The sequence below is a fragment of the Microcaecilia unicolor genome, chromosome 11 (genome assembly GCF_901765095.1).
Source record: "Microcaecilia unicolor chromosome 11, aMicUni1.1, whole genome shotgun sequence".
In the NCBI taxonomy this organism is placed as follows: domain Eukaryota; kingdom Metazoa; phylum Chordata; class Amphibia; order Gymnophiona; family Siphonopidae; genus Microcaecilia; species Microcaecilia unicolor.
Window position 1 is genome coordinate 107386919 of NC_044041.1, and position 25431 is coordinate 107412349.

General features: G+C 47.2%; 1 protein-coding gene across 2 annotated transcripts in view; it reads right to left on the reverse strand.

The window, feature by feature from the left end:
- Nucleotides 1–25021, reverse strand: part of LMNB2 (lamin B2) — a 250862-nt gene extending 225841 nt beyond the window's left edge. The window contains exons 1-2 of one of the 2 annotated variants that reach the window (XM_030220310.1): nt 24451–25021; nt 23873–23874 (exon numbers count right to left, since the gene is read on the reverse strand). In XM_030220310.1, coding sequence (XP_030076170.1) covers nt 23873–23874; nt 24451–24667 — 219 coding nt within the window. In that variant the 5' untranslated portion in view covers nt 24668–25021. The remainder of the gene's footprint in view (nt 1–23872; nt 23875–24450) is intronic. The other variant, XM_030220309.1, reaches the window with a different exon arrangement.
- Nucleotides 25022–25431: the final 410 nt, after the last annotated feature.

The following is a 25431-nucleotide window of genomic DNA, read 5'->3' on the forward strand; positions in this document are numbered from 1 at the left end:
GGCGCAGCTGGCTCTTCTCCCAGTTGATGATCCATCCCAGGGAGCTCAAAAGAGCAACTACCCGGTCCACAGCTTTGCCGCACTCTGCATAAGAGGGGGCTCGGATCAACCAGTCGTCCAGATAAGGATGGACTTGTACCCCTTCCTTTCGTAGGAAGGCCGCGATGACCACCATTACTTTGGAAAAGGTCCGCGGAGCAGTAGCCAACCCGAAAGGGAGGGCTCTGAACTGGAAGTGTCGTCCCAGGACTGCAAAACGCAGAAAAGCATTGATGAGGAGGCCAGATGGGAATATGCAGGTACGCTTCCTTGATGTCCAAGGATGCCAGGAACTCTCCTGCCTTCACTGCCGCTATAACAGAGCGGAGAGTCTCCATGCGAAAGTGCCGCACTTTCAAGGCCCGATTGACCCCTTTGAGGTCGAGGATAGGCCGGACAGAACCTCCTTTCTTTGGTACCACAAAGTAAATGGAGTAACGTCCCTTGCCAAGCTGACTTTCTAGCACCGGAACGACCGCGCCCAGGCGGATCAGATTGTCCAAGATCTGCTGCACTGCCACAGCTTTGACCGGAGACTTGCAGGGAGAGAGTACAAACCCGTCTTTTAAGGGTCGGCAGAACTCTAGTTTGTAGCCGTCTCTGATGACTTCCAGCACCCAAGCGTCTGAAGTTATTGTGGTCCACTCGCCCAGAAACGAGGACAGCCGTCCTCCAATCTGCCCTGGGGCGTGGACCAAGACCCCGTCATTGGGTACGAGACCCTGGGGGAGGACCGGAGGGAGCACCTCCGGGACGGCGGTCTCTGCGAAAGGAATGCTGCTTGGGGGAGAAATTCCTCTTGAAGGAAGAGGGGGCAGAGGAACCCGACTTGCCCGGGCGGTACCGACTGGGCTTCCTGCAACCGTCCTCTGGAGGTACCGGGACGAGTACTAGCCCGAGCCCTGACCTCTGGTAATTTCTTGCCCTTAGACGTGCCGAGATCGGTCACGATTTTGTCCAGCTCGACCCCAAAGAGCAGCTTGCCTTTAAAAGGCAACCTAGCCAGGCGGGATTTAGAGGCGTGGTCAGCAGACCAATGTTTCAGCCAAAGCCACCGCCGCGCAGAGATTGTCTGAGCCATGCCTTTCGCTGAGGCCCTCAAGACATCATACGGCAAGTCTGCCAAATAGGCTAAGCCCGATTCCAGGGCCGGCCAATCAGCCCTCAAGGAATGATCCGAGGGGGAAGCCCGCTGCACCATAGTCAGGCACGCCCTGGCCACATAGGAGCCGCAAACTGAGGCCTGCAAACTTAAAGCAGCCGCCTCAAAGGACGACCTTAAGGCCGCCTCCAATCTTCTGTCTTGGGCGTCCTTTAGGGCCGTGCCACCTTCCACCGGCAACGCCGTTTTCTTAGTCACCGCAGTGATTAAAGAATCCACGGTAGGCCACAGATAGGCCTCACGTTCACTCACAGCCAAAGGATAGAGGCGGGACATAGCCCTAGCCACTTTAAGGCTCGCTTCTGGGACATCCCATTGAGCCGAAATTAAGGTGTGCATGGCATCATGCACGTGGAAGGTTCTAGGCGGGCGCTTCGTCCCCAGCATAATGGCAGAGCCAACAGGGGCTGAGGGAGAGACGTCCTCCGGAGAGGGAATCTTCAAAGTGTCCATGGCCTGTAACAACAGGTTGGGCAAATCCTCTGGGCTAAAAAGCCGCGCTGCAGAGGAGTCATCCGCTCCATCCGAGCGGGGATCCGTCTCCTCCAAGGAATCCGCAAAGGACCGTTGGGAGACCTCAGACACGCTGCCCTCATCTACATCGGAGGAGACAAATTCCTCCAAGGCCTGGGAATCAACCCGAGGGCGTTTACCTCTGGGAACCTCAACCTCTTTACCAGACGAGGGAGCAGGGGCAGCGTTGTGCATGAGGAAGGCCTGATGCAGCAGCAAAACAAACTCGGGGGAGAAACCCCCCAGACTGTGCACTTCCGCAGCCTGGGCAACAGCCCTAGACGCACCCTCAACCGGCGCTCGCAATAGCGGGGGAGAGACATGCTGCGCATCCAAAATGGCGTCCGGCGCGAAACTCCGCAAAGGAGCCGCGCGGGAAGAACGGCTCTTAACTTTAGCCGTTTCTGTGCCGTCGCCCAAATTAAGGGCGTTCATGGCATTAATGTCTCCAACCTCAAGGGCGGCCCAAGAAGAAGCCGTCCGAGCCGCGTGGCCGGCCAAGATGGCGGAGGCGAGGAGCGGGGGATGGGCGTTTATGGCGGGAAAAACCGCCACGCCGGAGGAAGGACCGGGACATTCATCAGTCACGAAACTGTCACCCAACAAGGGCGAATCAGGCTTTAAGACCCCCGCATCCCCTCTAGAAGCGCTCAAGCGACCCGGGGAGCGACCCTTTGCGCCCTCGCCCTCCGACGCCATATGCCACGAGGAGAAGAATCGGGGAACCCCCTGCCCGCTATAAAAAGGTAAAAATTACCTGCTGTCCGCTCCGAGTTGTAACGACCTGGTGTCCCAGTGAGTAGCTGCAATAGACGCTTAAATAAACGTCGAAATAAACGCCTTTAAGGACGTTCAAATTTTTTTTTTTTTTTTTAACGGAGCCAGCGGGAGGGGGGAGAAAAGGAGGGACCTGGCACCACCAGGTTTGCACTTGCTCAAAAGAGCCCTCAACCCCAGGCACTCAACAAAACCTAAAAATTAGGCTTGGAGGCCTAGCCAGAGCTGCTGCTGTGTGTGACCACCACCTGCTGAGATAGAGAACATACTGAGGAGTTTCCGGCAGCACATGACCACATATAGGGAGGCAAAAGTTTGCTCTCTATCTCCACCTGCTGGTAGATGGACACAACCCACCAGTCTATGGATTGATCAGCTTGATGATATGGAACACTTTTTTTTTTAACACTATGAGGAAAGTTTGAGGAAACAGCGAAAGAGGCAAATTTCCAACTCCGGAGGATCAGTAGCGTGGGAAAGGCAGGGAAAAGGTGAACCTATGTGCCTGCATCCACAGCGTGGGCAAAGACAGGGACAGGGCTTGCCTATTTGTCTACTTCCACATCGGGGGCCGGGTAAGGCAGGGAAAGGGCTAACCCAGTGATGGCGAACCTATGGCACGCGTGCCAGAGAGGGCACGTGGAGCCCTCTCTGCTGGCACGCGCGCCGCCGGTCGCCTCACCCGAGACTTTCAGCCCTCCCACCCACCCGGCGTCAATCATTCCTTCCTCCCTCCCTCCCACCCGGCGTCAAGCATTCCTCCCTCCCACCCAGCACCAGCCCGCCCGGCCTCCATCCCTCCCTCCGAACTGGAAGAAATTTAAAAGTCTTCCCTTGTCTGACTAGGTGGCGTCAGCATCAGCAGTAGCAGCAAAAAGCGTGCTGCTGGTTCCGCGCGTCTTCAGCCTTCCGTCTCTCAAGCTCTCTGGTCCCGCCCTCATTTCCTGTTAAGGCAGGACCAGAGAGCTTGAGAGACGGAAGGCTGAAAACGCGCCAAACAGCAGCACGCTTTTCGCTGCTACTGCTGATGCTGACGTCGCCTATTCGGACAAGGGAAGACTTTTAAATTTCTTCGGGTTCGGAGGGAGGGAGGGATGGCGGGCTGGTGCCGGGTGGGAGGGAGGGAGGGAGGAATGCTTGACGCCGGGTGGGAGGGAGGGTGTCCTGGTGCACGCCGGATGGGAGGGAGTGCGGCCTGGTGCTTGGGTGGGAGTGCTGGGTGCTTGGGTGGGAGGGAGGCCTGCCTGGTGCTTGGGTGGGAGGGAGGGCGGAGGGCTGCCTGGTGCTTGGGTGGGTGTCCTGGTGCTGGGTGGGTGTCCTGGTGCTTGGGTGGGAGTGCTGGGTGGGTGGGTGGATGGCCTGGTGCTGGGTGGGAGGGAGGGAGGCATGGGTGCTTGGGTGGGAGGCCTGGTGCTGGGTGGCAGGTCTGGTGCTGGGTGGGTGGGAGAGAGGCCTGGGTGCATGGCCTGGTGCTTGGGTGGGATGAAGGGAGGCCTGGTGCTGGGTGGGTGGCCTGGTGCTGGGTAGGAGGGAGGGAGACGTGGTGCTGGGTGGGAGGGAGGCTGGACATGGGTGGCTGTAGGGGAGAGGAGGGTTGCTGGACATGGATAGAGGGCAAGAAATGAAGAAGAAAGGAGGAAAGTAAAGAAATAAATGGAAAGGAAGCCCTGGAAACGGAGTTAAGAGAACAGATAGAGAGCAGCAGAATCAGCGACTAGGACCAATATGGATAGAAAAACAAAATCACCAGACAACAAAGGTAGAAAAAATCATTTTATTTTCATTTTAGTGTTTGGAATATGTCCAATTTGAGAATTTACATCTGCTGTCTTATTTTGCACTGGGTATACTGGAGCTGTAATAACTTACAGAAATGATTTATAATGAAAGAAAATCATGTTATTTTTTTCTCCTATACTAGTATAATATTTTCAATGATGTCTGTTTATATGCGCCATGGCTGGTGTAAGGGGGTGTGGCTATCATAGGGGTGGAGTCATATGTGGTGACCCCGCCCATAATGAGTACCGGCACTTCGCGATGAGTAATTAGATTTTGGGTTGCTGTTTGAGCACTCGGTCTCTGAAAGGTTCGCCATCACTGGGCTAATCTATTTGCCTTTAAAGTGGGCACCATCAGCCACAACACCCCTGCTACAACTGGCAAAAGAACAGGAGCCACCCCAGGCAGATTTTCTGAAGGCGCTTGAACAAGTTGCAACCGCCCTGCTAGGGAGAGAGAGAATACTGAAGAGGCAGATGGAGCTAGCTGGCCTTGAGGCACTATGGTTTTTCAGTGCTCTCTATCTCCCCCTGCTGGTTGATGGACACAACCCACTCGTAATGGACTCATCTGCTTGATCACAAGGAACAAAGTATTTGCGTATCATCCAAAGATTATGCATTGTAAAGAAAGCTCTCTGTGTCAGTGTATTTACATGGGATTCAAATGATAATTTATAATCAAAATACCTACAGTAACACTTTTACAGATGGAGAAAACTGATACACAGTATGACTAATTCTGTTACTTTTTTCCTTTTCTGAGGCTGAGTGACTGATCAATAAAAATTTAGTTTTTTCTGCATTTAGCTCAAGCTTGTGTATTTTTGTCCAAGAATCTAGAGTATCAATAACATTGTGAAGACTGAATAAAATGCAAACATTGAAATAATAGGGAACATGACTATTATGTTGTCAGCATAACTATAAAAATAAAAACGCCCAGTTTCTCCAGAGTATAACCTAGCGCAGTGGCTCCCAAACCTGGTCCTGGAGGCACCCCAGCCAGTCAGGTTTTCAATATATCCACAATGAATATTCATGTGATAGATTTGCATCCAGTGGAGGTAGTGCATGCAAATTTCTCATGAATATTCATTGTGGGTATCCTGAAAACCTGAATGGATGGGGTGTCTCCAGGACCACATTTGGGAACCACTGACCTACAAATACATATAGACATTACAAAGGAGAGGGGACAAGGGAGAACCCTAAGGGCCACCGCTAGGGTTGCACACTTTCAGGAAAACTTTCCAACTAACTTTATAATGTTGAAATTTCAAGAAAACCGAGAACCATTTATATACCATCTCAGTAACTCCCACAGTTTCCAGCGTCTGCAATAGAATTTCGTGATCCACAAAGTCAAATGCACTTGATAAGTAAAACTGCAGCACCAAGGCCTTCTTACATCTGCACAAAAATCTGCGGATATTATCCATTAATGAACAAATAACAGTTTTGGTGGTGAAGTTTAATCTAAACCCCGATTGTGTATAATGCAAAATATTGAGGTAATTCAAATAATTAAATGGAGGGAGTGGTGGCCCACCAGCTATCAGTTTACAAAAAAGCAGGATGAAGGCTATTGGTCTGTAATTTGAAATTAAGTCACTAGGTTCTCTGGTAATTTTCACAATAGGAGTAACTAAAATTTACCCCAAATTCTGGGGAAAGTCCCCCCAGTCTAAAAGTTTGAAACCAGTCTAGTAACAGAAATTTGAAGTTGTTTGAGGTGAACTTCATAACATATGGAGGGCAAGTGTACAAGATAAATTAAGAAGTATATTTTTTATATAGAATATTCACCAATGACCATGATATAGGAAAGAATTCCCTCCACACTCTGTCAACAGGAATTCAGGATTAGAAGTAAGAAAATCCCAATATGAATGGTTGCTCTTAGAAAAGGTCCCTGGTGGAGTACCCACTCTCAACCATCTCCAAAACCCTCTGATCTGAGGTGATGGAGCCTGACCAGTAGAGAGACAGCCTATCTTCCAGTGCACCCTCATTGGGCAGACTAAGCAGCTGAAGTCCTGCCTGATGGTCCAGCTCACTTGGGGCCTCAAAAGGACCCTTGCTTGAAGGATCTGCTCTCCTCTTCAACTAGGCCGATGTGCACAGAGAGGACCTGCAGTGGCCCACTACTGATGAGACACAGGATCGCTGCACACCCTTGGGCAGCTGAGGGAGGCTGAGAGCTGTGTCTCCCCCATATTCTTCACCAAAGAGCAAGCGCCCCCACTCAAAAGCTTCTTGGAAGCCACAACTAACCCCCCCCCCACCCCCGATGCGGCCACTGAGTGGAAAGCCAGATTGACCATATCATATATAACATCCGACCAAAAAAGCTATCCCGGATTCCAGGAAAGAAACCTCTGGGGACTCCAGCAACTGCTGAAACAAACGCAGCATGGAGCTATGTAACCGCCACAAATAGCAGCCTGAATGCTGGATCCTCTACTGAAAGGGCCAGGTGGAGCTGCTGCTCCACATTCTTTTCATGGAGCTGCCTAAGGGTCGAGCCCCCTTGAATAGGTATAGCGGTCACATACGTGACTGCCATAACCAGGGCATCTATACTCAGGAAGCTCCAACACTTCTCAACCTCTTGAGCGAAGGCATAGAGATGAGTAACAGCCCACGCAATCATGAGGGGACCATCCAGGGACTCCCACTCAATCCTTATTAAGTGAATGAAGGCCTTATGGAGTGGAAAATGCTTCAGGGTCCCTAGGGGTCTGCTGCGGGAGGCTTAAGCATAGCCAAGGCCCCTGTGACTTCATCTAGGAGACGAGACTTCACCTTGTGAAAAAGGAGTTAGAACCTATGGGACTGCTCCTCCACAGCCTCCCAACAGGGAGGGTCCTCGGAACTGGAGCCCACGAGGACCTCTGTGTTGTCCTCCATCCTCTCTGAAGAACACACACTCCAAAATGACCAGATCCGTCCACAGCGCTGAGACGCCAAACCGGGGCCCCATACCAAGAGGATGAGGGTCAGGGCTAGGAGTAGGTCTCAAGAGTAGGGCCTACTTAACTAGCTGGGTCAATCTCTAAAGCCCCCCCAAAAACGGGGCCTAACTGGGACCCCCTGCTGAGGGACCCAGGGTGAACAGAATGAAAAAGCCCATCATATGACTAGGAAATTTTTCTCTCTGAGTGAACTGAATACTCCAGCTGGAATTCTGCGCACCTGTGGAGCGTAGAATTCAACATTTATGCACAGAATCTGTACTCTCCCCATACCCGCCCGGCCTACCTGAGCACAGAATGACCTGGTGATCTAGTGGCTTCTTTGGGGGCAGGAGAGAACCCCATTCTCCAACCCAAACCCGTTCTCTCGCTGGTGCCATGCTTTTTCAAAATGGTCACCAAGACTTCAAGCAATAATCTCATGAGACTACTGCTTGAAGTCTCAGTGGCCATTTGGAAAAAGCATGGCACCAGCATGAGAGTGGCAGCAGTGGGGCAGGAAAGAGTGTGGTTCTTTCCTGCCCCAAAGAGGTTCTCCTGCTGCAACTCTTCCTACCTCACGGGTGAGAGTGGGGGGTGGAGGGAGGGGCTGTTAAAAAAATGGGGGAATGCCGTGGGCGAGAGGAGGCTCCAAAAAAATGGAGCTGTTGTAAAAAAAAAAAAAAAAAAAAGGAATGCTATGTGTGGGTGCAGGGAGGGAGGCTGTAAAAAAGGTGGATGCTATGGGTGCTTGGAAAAATATGGATGATGTATCTGTGTACAGGGAGAGGGGGTTTTAATATTGGTTAAATTCTGCCAAATAAAACTTGCAGAATTTGCAAACTTTGTACGCAGAATGTTGCAGAACTTCCAAACTTTGTGCGCAGAATTTTGACATTTTTTGTGCAGAATTCCGGCAGAAGTAACACAGAGAGGATTCTGCCAAATTGCCCTAGCAGAAACAGTGTGACAGCAATGTATCCGAGTTAAAATAAAAAAAAAAGGGGGGGGGGGGGGGGAACAGCACATGTAAAATGCTAACTGACGTAAAGACAGACAGATGGATTGAGCCGCAGAAATTAGACCTTACATGCTAATTTGCTTTCCTTTAGTCCCTCCAGACCGGCCCAGAATGTGACTGATGGGTTGTGCACGCCTTCCAGCAGGTGGAGACTGAGAACTCTGACTCTAGTGAGAGCCAACAGAACCCCTGCCAACTAGAGCCAGATCCAGTATTATCGCAAAAAAACAGAAGAAAGATCCTGAGCAGTCACGGGCAATCAAGAGGACACTTTCTGTGGGTTGTTTTTTTGTTGTTGTTTTTTTTTTTGGGGGGGGGGGGGCAAAATACACTCACAAACCTACAACGCAGATCCATTTACAACAAAACCCGAAGTTTCCACAGAAAAAAAAAAACAGACCAGAACAGCTGAGGGAGGGATCTGGGCCGGTCCGAAGGGACTAAAGGAAAGCAAATTAGCAGGTAAGGTTTAAATTTCTCCTTCCTTAGCTTCCCTCCAGACCGGCCCAGAATGTGACTGATGGGAAGTAACAAAGCAGTATACTCATGAGAGGGACCCAAGAAACCGGTAAGAACAGAGGATCCAAAAACTGCATCCTTACAACACTGCACATCCAACCTGTATTGTCTAGAAAAGGAATGTAAGGAAGATCAAGTTGCCGCTCCACCCACAACGATACCTGTCCCCTGGTAGAATGGACCACAACCCCCTCGGGAACGAGCTTTCCAGAAAGAAGATAAGCAGAAGCTATCAGTTCCTTCAGCCACCACAAAAAAAGTAGGCTTAGCAGCCATCAGGCCCTTAAGTGAACCTCTGATCAGAAGAAACATATGGTCTGACACGAAATTCCTCCGTAGCCTTCAAATAATACCTCAGGACTGACATCCAGATACTTCAAATGCCTCTAATCCTCCAACCCCGAAGAATCACCCAGGTCAGGTAACACCACTGATTGGGACAAATAGAACAGAGACAACACCTTGGGAAGAAAGGAAGGAACAGGATGCAAGATCACTCGGTCCTTTGCGAACTCCAAGAACGGAGACCTACAAGACAGAGCCTGCAATTCCAAAACCCTTCTAACCAAACCGATAGCCACTAAAAACAGTCTAATGAGGCACGCTCCGTGCAAGAACCAGGAAACGTCTGGATGACTTGTGAAGACTTTCTTCTTAACACGACCTCGAAAACAGGACAAAACTGCAACTTGTTCTTTAAGGGATGCCAAAGCCAGACCACTGTTAAAACCGCGCTGCAAAAAAAATCCAAAATCTGTGGAATTGAAGCATGAAAGGAAGAGATATTAAGTTCCAAACACCAGTCCTCAAAAATCCTCCAAGTCATTATATAACTAAGCGACATAGACCGATGCCTTGACCGAAGCATCGTGGCAACCACATCTGCTGAACAACCTCTCTTCGTCAAATGTGCCCGTTCAAGAGCCAGGTTGTAAGACAAAATTGACCCAGGTCTGGATGAACCACCGGTCTATGCACTAGCAACTCTAGGTCTCCAGAAACCTGAGAAGAGCGTCGAAGATCGGCGTACCAAGGCCAGCGTGGCCAATCTGGTGTCATGACTATCACATGGCCCTCATGGGACTTGACCCCCTGCAGAAGCCGCCCTCTCAGGTGCCATGAGGGAAACGTGTTGAGAAGATATGCCATCCAAAGCTGAAGAAGAGCATCTACCCCTTGCGTTTTGACATCCCTTCGACGGCTGAAGTAAAGCGGAAGTTTTGCATTGACAGCGGAAGCGAACAGGTCCATCACTGGAAACCCCCAGCACTCTTCCATTGCTTGAAACTCCATCTCGCTGAGGGTCCACTCCCTGGGATCCAGAATGTTTCGACTGAGAAAATTTGCCTGCACATTTTCTACTCCCGATACATTAGCCACCGACAGAGCTACCAGGTGCAACTCCGCACACATCAGTTGCTCCATCTCCTATTTCAACAGATGACTTCTCGTCCCCCCCCCCCCCCCCGTCAATTGATGTAAACCACTGCATTGTCCGACATGACTTGGACTGACTCGTCCGACAACAGATGGAGAAAGGCCTGAAGGGCCAACCGTATCGATCTGGTTTCTAAAAGATTGATAGAACACACCGCTTCTGGCCTTGACTAGTGGCCCTGCGCATAGTGACCCTGACAGTGTGCTCCCCATCCCTTGAGACTGGCATCTGTCATAACCACTATCCATTGTGGGGGAACCAGAAGCATGCCCTTGGAGAGATTGGAAGCACAAAGCCACCAATGGAGACTCCTTCGGACCAGTGCTGGGAGGGGTAACTTCCTTAGCAGGGGATCCCTTTGCAGCGACCAGCGCAAAAACAGCAACTTCTGAAGAGGTCTCATATGCACCCTCGCCAGGGTACCGCTTCTATCGTCGCCGCCATGGACCCTAGCAGTTGAAGGTAATCCTTTGCACACGGACACGAGGATTGCAACAACCATCGTACCTGAGACTGCAACTTGAGGATCCTAGACGGGGGAAGAAAAACTCAACCCTGTCTAGTGTCAAACCACACCCCCAGATAATCCAACAAAAGGGGCGGCTGTAGGTAACTCTTTTGCGAGTTGACCACCCAGCCCAGAGACTGTAGAAAGCCTACTACATGGTCTGTCATCTGAACACTCTCTTGATATGACTTTGCTCTGATCAGCCAGTCATCCAGATAAGGATGAACTAGAATCCCTTCTGTTCTGAGCGCCTCCGCTACCACCACCATGACCTTGGTAAATGTGCAAGGGGAAATCAACAGACCGAAAGGTAGTGCCAAAAACTGATGCCTGCTAGGCACTGCAAAGCGCAGGAAACACTGATGTGCCGCCCAAATAGGAATGTGCAAATAGGCTTCTGTGAGAAAGTCTCCAGGCCGAACCATTACAATGACCGACCGCAAAGTCTCCATACAAAAGGAGGGTACTCAGAGCACGAATGACTGCTTTGAGATCCAGAATCAGTCAGAACGTACCCTCTTTCTTGGGAACGATGAAGTAAATAGAATACTGACCCTGCCTGAGCTCTGCGGGGAGAATGGGACAAATAGCCTGAAGGTTGAGCAGTCTTTACAGGGTCTGACAGACCACTACCTTCATGAGGCGAGAACTGCAGGGAGACTCTAGGAAAGTGTCAGAGAGGATAAGCGAACTCTAAGGCATACCTGACTCAAACAACCTCCAGAACCCACTGATCTGAGGTAATTTGAGCCCACCTCTGATAAAAGAGTGTCAGACGAGCTCCCATTGGAACCAGAGGCTGGGCCCGAAAAGCCTCATTGGGTAGAACAAGCGGCAGCTGGGAAAGAGGAGCCTGCTTCTCTACCCCCTCGCCAATTTCCTCAAAAGAATGGCATCCTCTGAAAAAAAAAAACAGGACCGTTGCGCCGGAACTGATCTCCCAAATCTGTAATGTCTGAAATCTTGACCCTGGCTATGGCTGAAGAAGCCACCACGACCAGACACTCTAGGCCGATCCTCAGGCAACCGAGGAACCTTGGTACCTCCCAAACTACGGACCAACTTATCCAACTCCTCGACAAACAAAAGAGATCCCTTAAAAGGAAACCTACTGAGTTTAGACTTAGAGGCTGCATCGGCTGACCAGCCCCGCAACCAAAGCGACCACCTGGCCACTACACTCAAAGCCACAGACGAGGCCCAAAGCAAATCATATAAAAGCATCCGCTAAAAAGGCTGCCCCCATTTGTTGGCTATAGATGCCAAGGTAGCCAAGTTAGAACTTAGCTATCTCGGCATCTATAACCAACAAAGCTATCTCGGCATCTATAACTAACAAAACATACGTAGATCTATCCAGGATCTTTTCAGACCAGCAAAAACACGTTCTAGCTACCAAGGAACAGTAAATAGCCGCTTGGACTGCCAGTGCTGAGACATCAAAATTACTTCTTATCAAGGACTCTATATGCTGGTCCTCCACATCTTTAAGGGCTATACCACCATCTACGGGAACTGTATTCCATTTGGAAACCACCTCATCTACCACCAGAGGCTTCAGAAAATCCTTATCCGAGTCCGGTACCAGATACAGACAAATCATAGACATAGCAGAACGAAAAGCGGAATCCGGGACATCCCACTGTGCCTGAATAATGTCCCTGATATCTTGGTGCGAACGAAAGGTTTTCTCAGGTCTCCAAATACCTTTCACCAGGAGGTCAACATTCCTTCCCTCAACAGCCGAGGAGAGCCCGGATGTTCAAAGCGAAACATAGATGAAACTAAAGAAATCAGTTCTTGTAAATCATCTTTATGAAATATTCTCACCACCGAAGGGTCCTCTCCTGGAAAATGGACCTCAGCACCAGAATCCAACTGATCATAGCCCTCATTAACCTGCCTATCACCAAAAAACTCTAGGGTCCTTCAAAGAGGGCATGTCCTGGTCTGGATCAGAACCTAATTCCTCCTCCAGATCCCAGGACTGGTTAGGATGCTTTGTAGCCACCAACTGACTCTCATCATGCTTGCTTACAGAGGCATCTGTGGAAGGAGGATTATTTTTTTTGAAGCAAAAAAGCCTTGTACATCTGCAGAACAAATTCAGGAGGAAAACCACCTTCTGAACCTGCAGGCAAAACCGACAAGACTCCCTGAGAGCTGGAACTCCGAAAAAAACAGGCACAGGAGCTGACTGAGTAGAAGAAGCAGGCAGGGATGACAAAATGGCAGCGCTTCCTGCCAAAACCGGCCCCAGCCGCCTCCGAGCTCCCCGAAGCCGGAACTGCCACTGATTCGGGCAAGATCTCCACAGCGGTGCTGTATTTACAGCAACCACTGGAACTCAGACCCTGCCACTGACAACGCAGCAGCAGAGCTTCTCGGCCATAACAAGCGATAGAACACCGGCGCGTCTTAAATACGTTATTTATTTCTTTTTTGCACTGTCCTCTGCACTAAAATGCCCGAGTTTAAGAGAGAAGGAGGCTAGCCGCTAATGAAAAAGAAATGGAGCTGCTTTGCTGGTCTGCCCAGAGAACAGCTGATCGAGGAAATAAAAAAAAAATGTCATTTATTTTGTGGCTGCCTCTCCCTGCCTAAACCAGCTCATCCCTGAAAAGACTGTGGCACTCACAGTATCAGGGAGGATAAGGGGGGAGTGGACCCGGCCTTCCAAGTTGGCATCCCCAAGGCTGACTCCCACGGGCCTCAGCCTTTAACCACAGGCCTGAATAGGGCACTAACCTGCAAAGCACAAAACTCTACTAAACTAGAAAATAAGAAAAAAAAATATGAAAAAGAGAATGAAGACTGAAGGGCTCACCACGATCCACCTGCTGGAGACTGAGAATACTGGATCTGGCTCTAGCTGCAGGGGTTCCTTATTGGCTCTCAGTAGAGTCACAGTCTCCACCTGCTAGAAGGCGTGCACAACCCATCCGTCACATTCTGGGCCGGTCCAGAGGGGCGCTAAGGAATAGACTTACACCTGCTCAGCTCCGGTCTCTGAAGGCCACGTAGCATATGCTGCCAGCAGGCCCTACCCCATGGAAGATGCACGCTGGCCTACTTGACTGCCCCAGCCTACTTTGCCCTTGGGGCTCCAGCATCCATGCAGTCCCTGACTCTGGGTATGCCTAGGGCATGAAGCTAGCCAGGCCAATTGATTTTTTTTTTGGTGGGTATATAAGGCTGCCAAAGCGAGCACTTTTGGATAGCCTAGAAGCTGCAGGGGGAGACGCACCCCTCAGGCAAGGCCCCGCAGGACTGTGACAAAGCCTCACACAGTGGCACTAAGAAGTATGACAGGGCTATGGAGCCAGCTCAACCAAATATGGTCCCAAGACTGATCTGGGAGCAGCCATTAGGCTCGAACACACTCTGCGGCCCGCAGCCAGCAGAGCAGGGAGCTAGGCCAGGGACAGGAGCACTGTAAATAACCTACCACCTGCTGAAGGTAGAGAATAATACTGGATTGTTCCAGGGAGCACTTCTGCTTATCCGGGTGATGTCACTGGCAGAATTCAGTTTTTCTCTACCTCCACCTGCTGGTAGGAAGGGATAACCCCATTGGTTCAGAACAGTGAAGGTGATGCTAAGAAAAAACGCTTTACTCTCTAAGTGGGAACATTTTTTAGAGAAGAAAATCCTAAAATTCCACATCTGAACCTTGAGACCATACAAAAAAAGAAAGGTTGAAGGAGGAAGGAAGGAAGGCAAGCAGGAAGGAGAGGAAGGGGAAGATACTAGTAACAGGAAGGAGAAAGAAAATAAAAACAAAAATGAGCAAAACAAGTAAAAAGAAAAGAAATGATAAAAAAGAAAAACATTTCCCTCGCTGCTAAGTTTTGGCTTGTAGTCAAGTTCTCTAAATATTTTTTCATCCCTAATTCCAGGTATCACAGAATGAATTACAAAATGGGCCTTGGTACACACTGAGCTTTCAGGACCACATAGCTAATGGCTTCAAGTGTGTTATCTTTTTATGGATATTTAGGACAAACTGTACCATAACCCGATTCTCTCCAAGACCAGCAGGACTACTAGAACTATGTTCTTTTCCACAGCTAGTGTTCCGATTTCTGCCTGTAAGCAGAGTTGAAACAGCCCAATATTTACTCCATACAAATCAGCCACTATCCATATGGATGAGCAGCTTATTTTATTATTTTATCTCCAATTCTTACAATCAAGTAAAACTTGTACAGAAAAATAAACTATTCACTACACAATGTAATTATATATTAAAGGAAATTATCAAATAGTTACACTCAAGTTCACAATTTAGAATCCAAGATTATATAAGTGGAATTATTATATAGGTAATATTATAAGTGTGTGATTACAAAGTGCCTTTTTTTCACATTTTCAGAGCAATATTAATATTAACTTGCCCCCTCCCCCAGATCTTCTGGGTACTTAAAAAAAAATCGGTAAGATGTGAGGGCTCAAAGAGAACATATTTAACCGAATGGTAATGGACTACAAATTTACATGGATAAGATGAGCAGTTTAATTTAGGACAGCCTTTTTGCTTCCCTAAATCTAACTATACAGACAGTAGCTGAATATTGCTACTATCCAGTAAGGTGAAATGCTCTCATTTCACTCTGGCACTACCCATATAGTGCAGCTGAAAATCTACAGCAAAAAGGATTATAGGTTTAGCAGTAGCTTTGAACATTGAGTCTAAAAAATCCATGAACTATAAAGTGGGAAAATGCATGCTAAAATGACAAAGGTATGTTTTTCTTCCTCCAAATAAGTAAAAGTTGGTATGGGGTGAGGAGAATATACCGTATTTTTCGGACTATAAGACGCACCGGACCATAAGACGCACCTAGGTTTTAGAGGAGGGAAATAGGAAACCTCTTCTAAAACCTAGGTGCTCGGGTGCGTCTTGTCTGAATCCCTCCCTCCAAGTTCGGGATCGCCCTCCCCCCCGGCCCTGTCACCACTTCTCCCTACTCACGTCACGCGATCTTCCCTGGTGGTCTAGTGACGTCGTGGCAGGAAAGAGCAGGAAAGAATTGAAGTCTCGGCGGCCATTTTGAATCTCGCCGAGACCGTCAGGCTGCATACAGGACGGAGAGCAGCGCGCTGGGCAGGAAAGAGGGGGCTCTTTCCTGCCACGACGTCACTAGACCACCAGGGAAGATCGCGTGACGGGAGAAGAAGTGGTGACAGGGCCGGGGGGAGGGCGATCCCGAACTCGGAGGGAGGGAAATCTCTACCTTCGGACTATAAGACGCACCCCCCATTTTCCTCCCAAATTTTGGGGGAAAAAAGTGCGTCTTATAGTCCAAAAAATACCGGTACATATACAATCCTTATGAGGCTGGAAGGGAGGTGGTGTTGGGTTGCACATCTTTCACATAGAAAATGATAAATTAAGAGGTATTTTCCCACATCTGGTACTGCTGGTCTCCACAGCTATCTTATTTCTTCCCCCATCACTTGAGGAGACTATACGGTTTACAATTTCAATTACCGGTACTCTGTATTGTCCTTAATGAGCTCACAACTGTGGAACGCATTACCAAAAGCCTTGAAAACTACGTACGACCACCTAAACTTCTGGAAAAAAAACTAAAAACTAACCTGTTTAAAAAGGCATACCCTACCAATCCAAGGTAAATGCCTGATCTCTGCAACACAACAAAACTAAAGTACGTAATGGACATAACACAACTCTTCCATGGTACAATTCCCTAATGTGGCTGTGCTACATGAACTTTATCTTACCATAACATCACTTTGTATTTGTTTCAGCCACATTGAGCCTACAAATAGGTGGGAAAATGTGGGATACAAATGTAACAAATAAATAAATAACAATCATATGTCATACCTGGGGCAATGGAGAGCTAAGTGACTTGCCTAGGGTCATATGGAGCTGCTGAGGGCATTAAACCTGGTTCCCCAGGATCTCAATCCACTGCCGACCGTCAGGTAAGCAACAAAAATCCAACTCAGTTCCCCAGGTCCGCAACCCACTACACTGTCACGAAACACCTACACCCGCCTGGGGCTAACCCTGCAGCCACTTAAGAGGGTCTATTCCCAGCAAAGCTCAGGTCTGTCTGCACATGGGCATGTGATCTACACTAGCACCCTCCTCCCACTGACTGGGTCACAACCGCCTCTGGGTGAGTCTCCGGCATTCAAATTATCCCCAGTTATTTCTAGGTTACTGGGGCCACACTCACAGTTGTCCCAGTTACTAGAAAGCTCTCACAGACCCAACACACAAACCAGCAAGATTCTTAGTCAGTCCAGACAAACAGAGGCAATAAACTAAAATATTTATTGTCATAAAAATCATTGATGAGTGAACTATAAAAAAGGATGGAAAACAAATAAAAGGTAACTGAATAAGGATCAATTATAAAACTATGTAAACATTTTATCACTACCTGGATAGTGCCTGGGAATTACAAAAATATAGCTGCTCACAGCTATATTTCTGTAATATAGAGTTGCTCACAGGTTACAGAATATAACTGCTCACAGGGTCACAGTAAAAAGGTTTCTCTCTCTACCTCCAAACTGAGACTGGAGAAAAATCCAGTATTTCCAGACTGAATTTGGGCTCCTGGGCCAATCACAGCCCACAACTACATTTTTTAAGAGTAGCTGGCCACATCACTGTAGGTTATTTCTTCTCTGTGTTAAACTAAGAAGGAGCAGTCATTTCTGTATAACAGCTTTAAATATAAAACATGCACCACATGCTGACCAAATTAGAGAAATACACTTAATGAAATATTCTTATAGTTCATATGCTGGAAAATTTTGCCACACTAACCATTAGGCCACTCCTCCACTCCACTATGAGAGAACTTTGCTTATTACCTTGTGTAATAATCTGTCAGATACACTGCTGAATCAAAGTGGCAACATAAATGCTCCTTCAAAACAAATGCTACAGTAAATACTAACATAATATAGAAATAAGTAGTAGTAACCTTGTTATAGTTCACAATTTGCATTCTAGCATGCAAAGGGCTCTCAAAGAGACAGAAAGCAATTCAATACTAAGGTGGGGTATTCAATGGGAACAGATGGTAACATTTTAATTTGAGCATGCACTAACCCAGCAGGGTCAAGAAAATCCTACAAAGTGGCAGAACAGTGCAATATTGATAAAGTCAGCTAATAATCCACTAGACCCTGGAGCTCTTTTACAGACAAAAATGAGGGCAGATAAAGATCATACAGCCTATACTGGCTGCCCATCTTCACCAACTAGGTACCCAAAGAGAAAAGAAACCCCCAAATCACTATTGTTGAAACGAATACCAGGAAATATAAATGGAAAGCGATGACCACAAATGCCCACAGTCTAAGCAATAAAGTTCATGACCTTCAGGCCCTGATGCTGGAGGCAGACTTAGATGTTGTTGCAATCACAGAGACGTGGCTAAATGGTTCCCATTCATGGGATGCAAACATACCAGGCTATAATCTATTTAGGAAGGATAGAGAGGGTCGTAAAGGTGGCGGAGTAGCTCTGTATGTGAAGAATGATATCACTGCGACTGAAATGACAGGAACCTGGGGAAAGGAAGAAGCGATATGGATCACCTTAAAAAGAGATGATAGAACCTCTGTCCACGTGGGTGTTGTCTACAGACCTCCAACACAATTGGAGGAATTAGATAAAGACCTGATCGCGGATATTCAAAAGTTGGGAAGCAAGAGAGAGGTGCTGTTGCTGGGAGATTTCAATCTGCCGGATGTAGATTGGAAGGTTCCCTCTGCGGAATCGGAAAGAAGTAGAAGGATCGTGGATGCTTTCCAAAGTGTTTTGCTCAGACAAATGGTGATGGAACCCACGAGGGAGGGAGCGACACTGGATCTAGTGCTCACAAATGGGGATAGCGTGTCAAATATCCGAGTGGGTGCCCACCTGGGCAACAGTGGACCATCAAACGGTTTGGTTTGATATGACAGCTAAAGTGGAGAGCGGCCACTCAAAACTCAAAGTCCTGGATTTCAAGCGTGCTGATTTTAGTAAAATGGGGGAATACCTGAGGAAGGAGATGATGGGCTGGGAGGAAATACGAGAAGTGGAAGGACAGTGGTCCAGGTTGAAAGAAGCTATTAATAGGGCCACAAACCTTTATGTAAGGAAAGTAAATAAAAGCAAGAGAAAAAGGAAACCAATATGGTTCTCCAAGCAAGTGGTTGAGAAAATAAAGGCTAAAGAGTTGGCATTCCAGAAATACAGAAAAACTCAAGAAAAGGAACACATGGAGGATTACCGGATGAAAATGAAAGAAGCCAAGAGAGAGATACGACTGGTAAAAGCGCAAGCGGAAGAACAAATGGCTAGAAATGTAAGGAGGGATGACAAAAATTTCTTCAGGTATATTAGTGAAAGGAGAATGACTAAAAAGGGAATTGTGAGACTAAAAGATACTGCGAACCGCTATGTGGAAAATGATGAAGAAAAAGCAAATTTGCTAATAGATACTTTTGTTCTGTTTTCACAGAAGAAAATCCTGGAGAAGGACCGCGATTGGACTGGAATAATACAATTGAGAATGAAGTGGATACAGCACCGTTCACGGAAGAAAATGTGTATCAACAACTTGAAAAAGCTAAAGGTGGACAAAGCCATGGGACCGGACGGGATCCACCCCAGGATATTGAGGGAGCTCAGAGAGGTTTTGCGGGTCCTCTTAAAGATTTGTTTAATATATCCTCGCAGAGCGGGAAAGGTTCCGAGGGATTGGAGAACGGCGGAGGTGGTCCCTCTTCACAAAAGTGGTGATAGGGAAGAAGCTGGAAACTACAGGCCGGTAAGCCTCACTTCAGTTATTGGAAAAGTAATGGAAGCGATGCTGAAGGAAAGGATAGTGAATTTTCTGAGCCAATAAGTTGCAAGATCCGAGACAACATGGCTTTACCAAAGGGAAATCGTGCCAAACGAATCTCATTGAGTTCTTTGATTGGGTGACAGGAGAATTGAATCAGGGACGAGCTATGGACGTAATCTACTTAGATTTCAGCAAAGCTTTTGACACGGTTCCCCACAGGAGGCTCTTAAATAAACTAAATGGGCTGAAGATAGGACCTGAAGTGGTGAACTGGATTAGGAACTGGTTGACGGACAGACGCCAGAGGGTGGTGGTGAATGGAATTCGCTCAGAGGAAGGAAAGGGAGTAGTGGAGTGCCTCAGGGATCAGTGCTGGGCCGATTCTGTTCAATATATTTGTGAGTGACATTGCCGAAGGGTTAGAAGGTAAAGTTTGCCTATTTGCGGATGATACTAAGATCTGTAACAGAGTGGACACCACGGAGGGATTGGAAAACATGAAAAAAGATCTGAGGAAGCTAGAAGAATTGGTCTAAGGTTTGGCAATTAAAATTCAATGCAAAGAATGCAAAGTGATGCACTTAGGGAATAGAAAATCCACGGGAGACGTATGTGTTAGGCGGGGAGAGTCTGATAGGTACGAACGGAGAAATGGATCTTGGGGTGATAGTATCTGAGGATTTGAAGGCGACGAAACAGTGTGACAAGGCGGTGGCCGTAGCTAGAATGTTACTAGGCTGTATAGAGAGAGGTGTGACCAGCAGAAGAAAGGGGGTGTTGATGCCCTGTATAAGTCGTTGGTGAGGCCCCACCTGGAGTATTGTGTTCAGTTTTGGAGGCCGTATCTTGTTAAGGATGTAAAAAGAATTGAAGCGGTGCAAAGGAAAGCTACGAGAATGGTATGGGATTTGCGTTACAATACGTATGAGGAGAGACTTGCTGAACTAAACATGTATACTTGGAGGAAAGGAGAAACAGGGGTGATATGATACAGACGTTCAAATATTTGAAAGGTATTAATCCGCAAACGAACCTTTTCCGGAGATGGGAAGGTGGTAGAACGAGAGGACATGAAATGAGATTGAAGGGGGACAGACTCAAGAAAAATGTCAGGAAGTATTTTTTCACGGAGAGAGTCGGGATGCTTGGAATGCCCTCCCGCGGGAGGTGGTGGAAATGAAAACGGTAACGGAATTCAAACATGCGTGGGATAAGCATAAAGGAATCCTGTGCCGAAGGAATGGATCCTCAGGAGCTTAGTCAGGATCGGGAGGCGGGGCTGGTGGTTGGGAGGCAGGGATAGTGCTGGACAGACTTGTACAGTCTGTGCCGGAGCCGGGGTTGGGAGGCGGGGCTGGTGGTTGGGAGGTGGGGATGGTGCTGGGCAGACTTGTGCGGTCTGTGCCGGAGCCGGTGGTTGGGAGGAGGGGCGGGTGGTTGGGAGGCGGGGATAGTGCTGGGCAGACCTTATACGGTCTGTGCCCTGAAGATCACAGGTACAAATCAAAGTAGGGTATACACAAAAGCAGCAAATATGAGTTATCTTGTTGGGCAGACTGGATGGACCGTGCAGGTCTTTTTCTGCCGTCATCTACTATGTTACTATGTAACTACTGAGCTTTACAATGCTTTCCTATCATGCAGGCTTGTCTCATGCTTTCTTAAATGTTCTTGTTTCCACCACCTCTGCTAGAAGGCTGTTTCATGGATCTGCCACCCTTTTCATAAAGAAATATTTAATTAGATTATCTGGTTAGAACAGGGTTCAAAATCCACAGGAAAATTGGGAGAGATACCGGTGCCAAAAAAGATATTCAAAGCTGATGAGTCACAGAAACTGAATGAAATCTTTATAAACCTGGAAGATGTAATGGCGCAATTTGACAAATTGAGAGTAGCAAATCATCTGGACCAGATGGTATACATCTCATAGTACTAAAATGAACTTGCAGAACCTATTGTTAGTAAATATGTAATTTACCTTTAAAATCAAACATGGTAATGGAAGATTGGAGGGTGGATAATGTAACGCTGATTTTTTAAACAAAAGTTCCAGAGGAGATCCATGCAATATAGACCGGTGAGTCTGAAGTTGGTGCCGGGCAAAATGGTAGAGACTATTATAAAGAACAAAATTACAGAGCATATTCAAAAGCAGGATTAATGAGACAAAGCCAACATGGATTTAGTGAAGGGAAATCTTGCCTCATCAATTTATTACATTTCTTTAAAGGGGTGAACAAACATGTGGATAAAGGGAACAGGTTGATATTATGTATCTGATTTTCAAAAGGTATTTGACAAGTACCCTCAGAAAGGGACTCCAGAAGAAATTGGAAAGTCATGGGATAGGAGGTAGTGTCCTATTGTGGATTAAATAAACTGGTTAAAGAAAACTGAGTGTAGGGTTAAATGGTCAGTATTCTCAATGGAGAAGGGTAGATAGTGGGGTTCCTCAGGGGGCTGTTGCTGGGACTGTTACTTTTTAACATATTTATAAATAATCTAATGATGGGAGTAAGTTCTGAGGTAATTAATTTTTATAATGCCACAAAGTTATTCAAAGTTGTTAAAATCGCAAGAGGATTGTGAAAAATTACAAGAGGACTTTACAAGACTGGGAATGCAAATGGCAGTTGACGTTTAATGTGAGCAAGTGCAAAGTGATGCATGTGGGAAAGAGGAACCCAAACAATAGTTACGTAATGCAAGGTTCCACATTACGAGTCACCGACTAGGAAAAGGATCTAGGCGTCATAGTTGATGATACGTTGAAACCCTCTGCTCAGTTGTATGGCAGCGGCTAAGAAAGCAAATAGAATGTTAGGTATTATTAGGAAAGGAATGGAAAACAAAAAATGAGGATGTTATAATGCCTATAATGTAGGAGTAGCCTAGTGGTTAGTGCAGTAGACTTTGATCCTGTGGAACTGGATTCGATTCCCACTGCAGCTCCTTGTGACTGTGGGCAAGTCACTTAACCCTCCATTGCCCTGGGTACAAAATAAGTACCTGTATATGTAAACCGCTTTGAATGTAGTTGCAAAATACCACAGAAAGGCGGGTCTATCAAGTCCTATTTCCCTTTCCCCTTTGTAGCGCTCCATGGTGCGAACACTCCTCAAATACTGTGTGCCATTCTGGTTACCGCATCTCAAAAAGGTATAGTGGAATTAGAAAGGTACAGAGAAGGGCGACGAAAATGGTAAAGAGGATGGGACGACTCCCCTATGAAAAAAAGACTAAAGCGGCTTAGGGCTCTTCAGTTTGGAGAAAAGATGGCTGAGGGGAGATATGATAGAGGTCTATAAATGAGTGTGGATTGTAACGGGTAGAGTGGAATCGCTTATTTACTCTTTGCAAAAATACTATGACTAGGGGCACGTAATGAAGTTACAAAGTAGTAAATTTAAAACAAATCAGAGAAATATTTCTTCATTCAACATATAATTAAAACTCTGGAATTCGTTGCCAGAAAATGTGGTAAACGCAATTAGCCTAGCGGGGTTTTAAAAAGGGTTGGATAGCTTCCTAAAGGAAAGTCCTTAAGCCATAATTAAGATGGCCTTGGGGTAATTCACTGCTTATTTTCTAGGATAAGCAGCATAAAATGTATTGTACTGTTTTGGATCTTGCCAGGTACTTGTAACCTGGACTGGCCACTGCTGGAACAGGATGCTGGGCTTGACGGACCTTCAATCTGTGTCAGTATAGCAACAGTTATGTACTTATGGATGTAATGCTAGCACTTTGCTAGATGCCAGAGTGACAGTATCAAAACTACTTTTGCCACAGGGTACAGAATAGGGATGGGCAGCCAAACTTTTCCAGTTTTTTTTTTTTTTTAATTCCACAATGAAAGTTGTCAAGAGTGTGCACACATTTTGCCAAGGATGGTCATACTTTGAAGTCAATTATATAAAGTGTGCCAAATTTTGGGCACCAAAATGCAGTGTGCTGAATGAGAATTATATAATGGAATATTAGTGTAAGTCAGCATTTACACACTAACATTTAGGCTCACCCACTTGTGCCATGTCAACACCATGCATAAATGCATGTTCCTAAATGTAGCACATAAATGTAAGAATTCTATGTCTTGTGTGTAAATATTTGACATGCCCATGCACCTTCCCCTACTCAGGCTTCCTTGTGTTTATGCAATATATGACTTGCACACTCATCACTTACACCTATCACTTACATGTATAAATATTTCCTTCACAAGCATAAGCACTAGTACTCTATAATCTTACATTTAGGCACTAAGATCATAGAATTATGAGGTTTGTGTAAAGAGGGGCAAGTATGCTCTTTTTACACAGTGACCTCTTAAATAAGTGCGTACACTATTATCAGAGAACGGCATTTTGTTGCAAAAGACGGCCATCCCTAGAATAAAATAGCTTTAAAGCCCACATTACAGGCAACATCGAATGCATAAAGGCACACAGAATACCCAATTTGGTATTTTTCTGCCGACATTTTCTACATTACTATGGTGGCAGAATTAAGGAACAATTGGTCTAGCCAGTTTACCCATTTATATCTTAACTATTGCGCTGACAGCTTTCCGGGGTCGTTTCTCCCGCCTCTCTCCTGTCACTGGTCTCTTTGTTCTGTCTCTGGCGCGATAACTGTCTCCCAAGATCTCTGTTCTTGAGCTTCAGGAGTCAAGCCTCACACATGGACATTTAAGGGGTAGGATTAGGGCGGAACTATAGGTGACAGCGTTCATCAAGGCAAGATACAGGTGACAACATTCACCCTCAACCAGCGTTACTAGGTGATAGCGTCCACCCTCATCATAAGGCAGCATTATATGGGCGACACTCATAAGGCAGCGCCAATTCATCTCATAAATCAGTGTTATAAGCGGACATACCACACCCCTCTATCCCACTCACCTCGCGCGTGGTCATCCTCCTTTTCGGACACCTTCACCATCAGCCGGTCATTTTCAAGCTCTAGAGCTCGCACGCGGTCGATGTAGACGGCGAGGCGGTCGTTGAGGTGCCGCAGCTCCTCCTTCTCCTGCAGGCGGGAGATGCGGGTGGGTCGGGAGAGAGGAGTCCCAGCGGAGGCGCGGGACGGGCGGCCAGGAGTGGGAGTGCTGGTGGCCATCTTCCTCGCTCTGGCAGAGGTGGACACTGGGACCCGCGGAGGTGCTTGAACCTGACTCGTAACTTTTCACCGGGCTGCAGCACGGTTAATAGCAAGGGACAAGATGGCCGAGCGCCCAGTAGCTCCGCGCGCGCCACAACCGCACAGCACCACGGGACAGCACAGCCCTCTGGGCGCACCCTCTCGCCCAGCCTCCCCCGCGGCAGCACGGGAAAAGTAGTCCTGACTGAGCATGGGGCGAAGGTTCCTGCCTGCTTCGGACTGAGGATCGTGCTTTCTTGCAAGGGCTCACGGGGAATGTAGTGACGCTTCAGGACTACTGCCCTCCCTAGACTTGAATTCAGCCCTATCGTATCAATTTTGTTGCCTGTCCATTTGCAATTGGATTGTCAAAAGGTAATTATATCTATCTATCTCGTGGTTGAATTAAATGAAAAGGAAACAATAGTAGTAACATTAAAATAAAACAATTAGAGCTGCTAATTTACACAGTTTCAAAAGGGAGACTTAAGTAATTTACACTCTAAGCACTCAGCTGCCAAAGCGGGGAGAGTCCACATTTTTTAGAGGGAGTTTTAGTACACGCCCCAGCTCCGCCCCCTAGTACACCACAACTCACAGCCATTTCAAAAAATACCATATTTGCACCAGTGCACAGCACACTAGATTTAGGAGAACTACAAATAACCGTTTCCCCTATTCTTCCTGTCATTTTGACTTTTCTTTTAATTTAGCTTCCCTATCGGTCACTTTCTCTGTTTTAG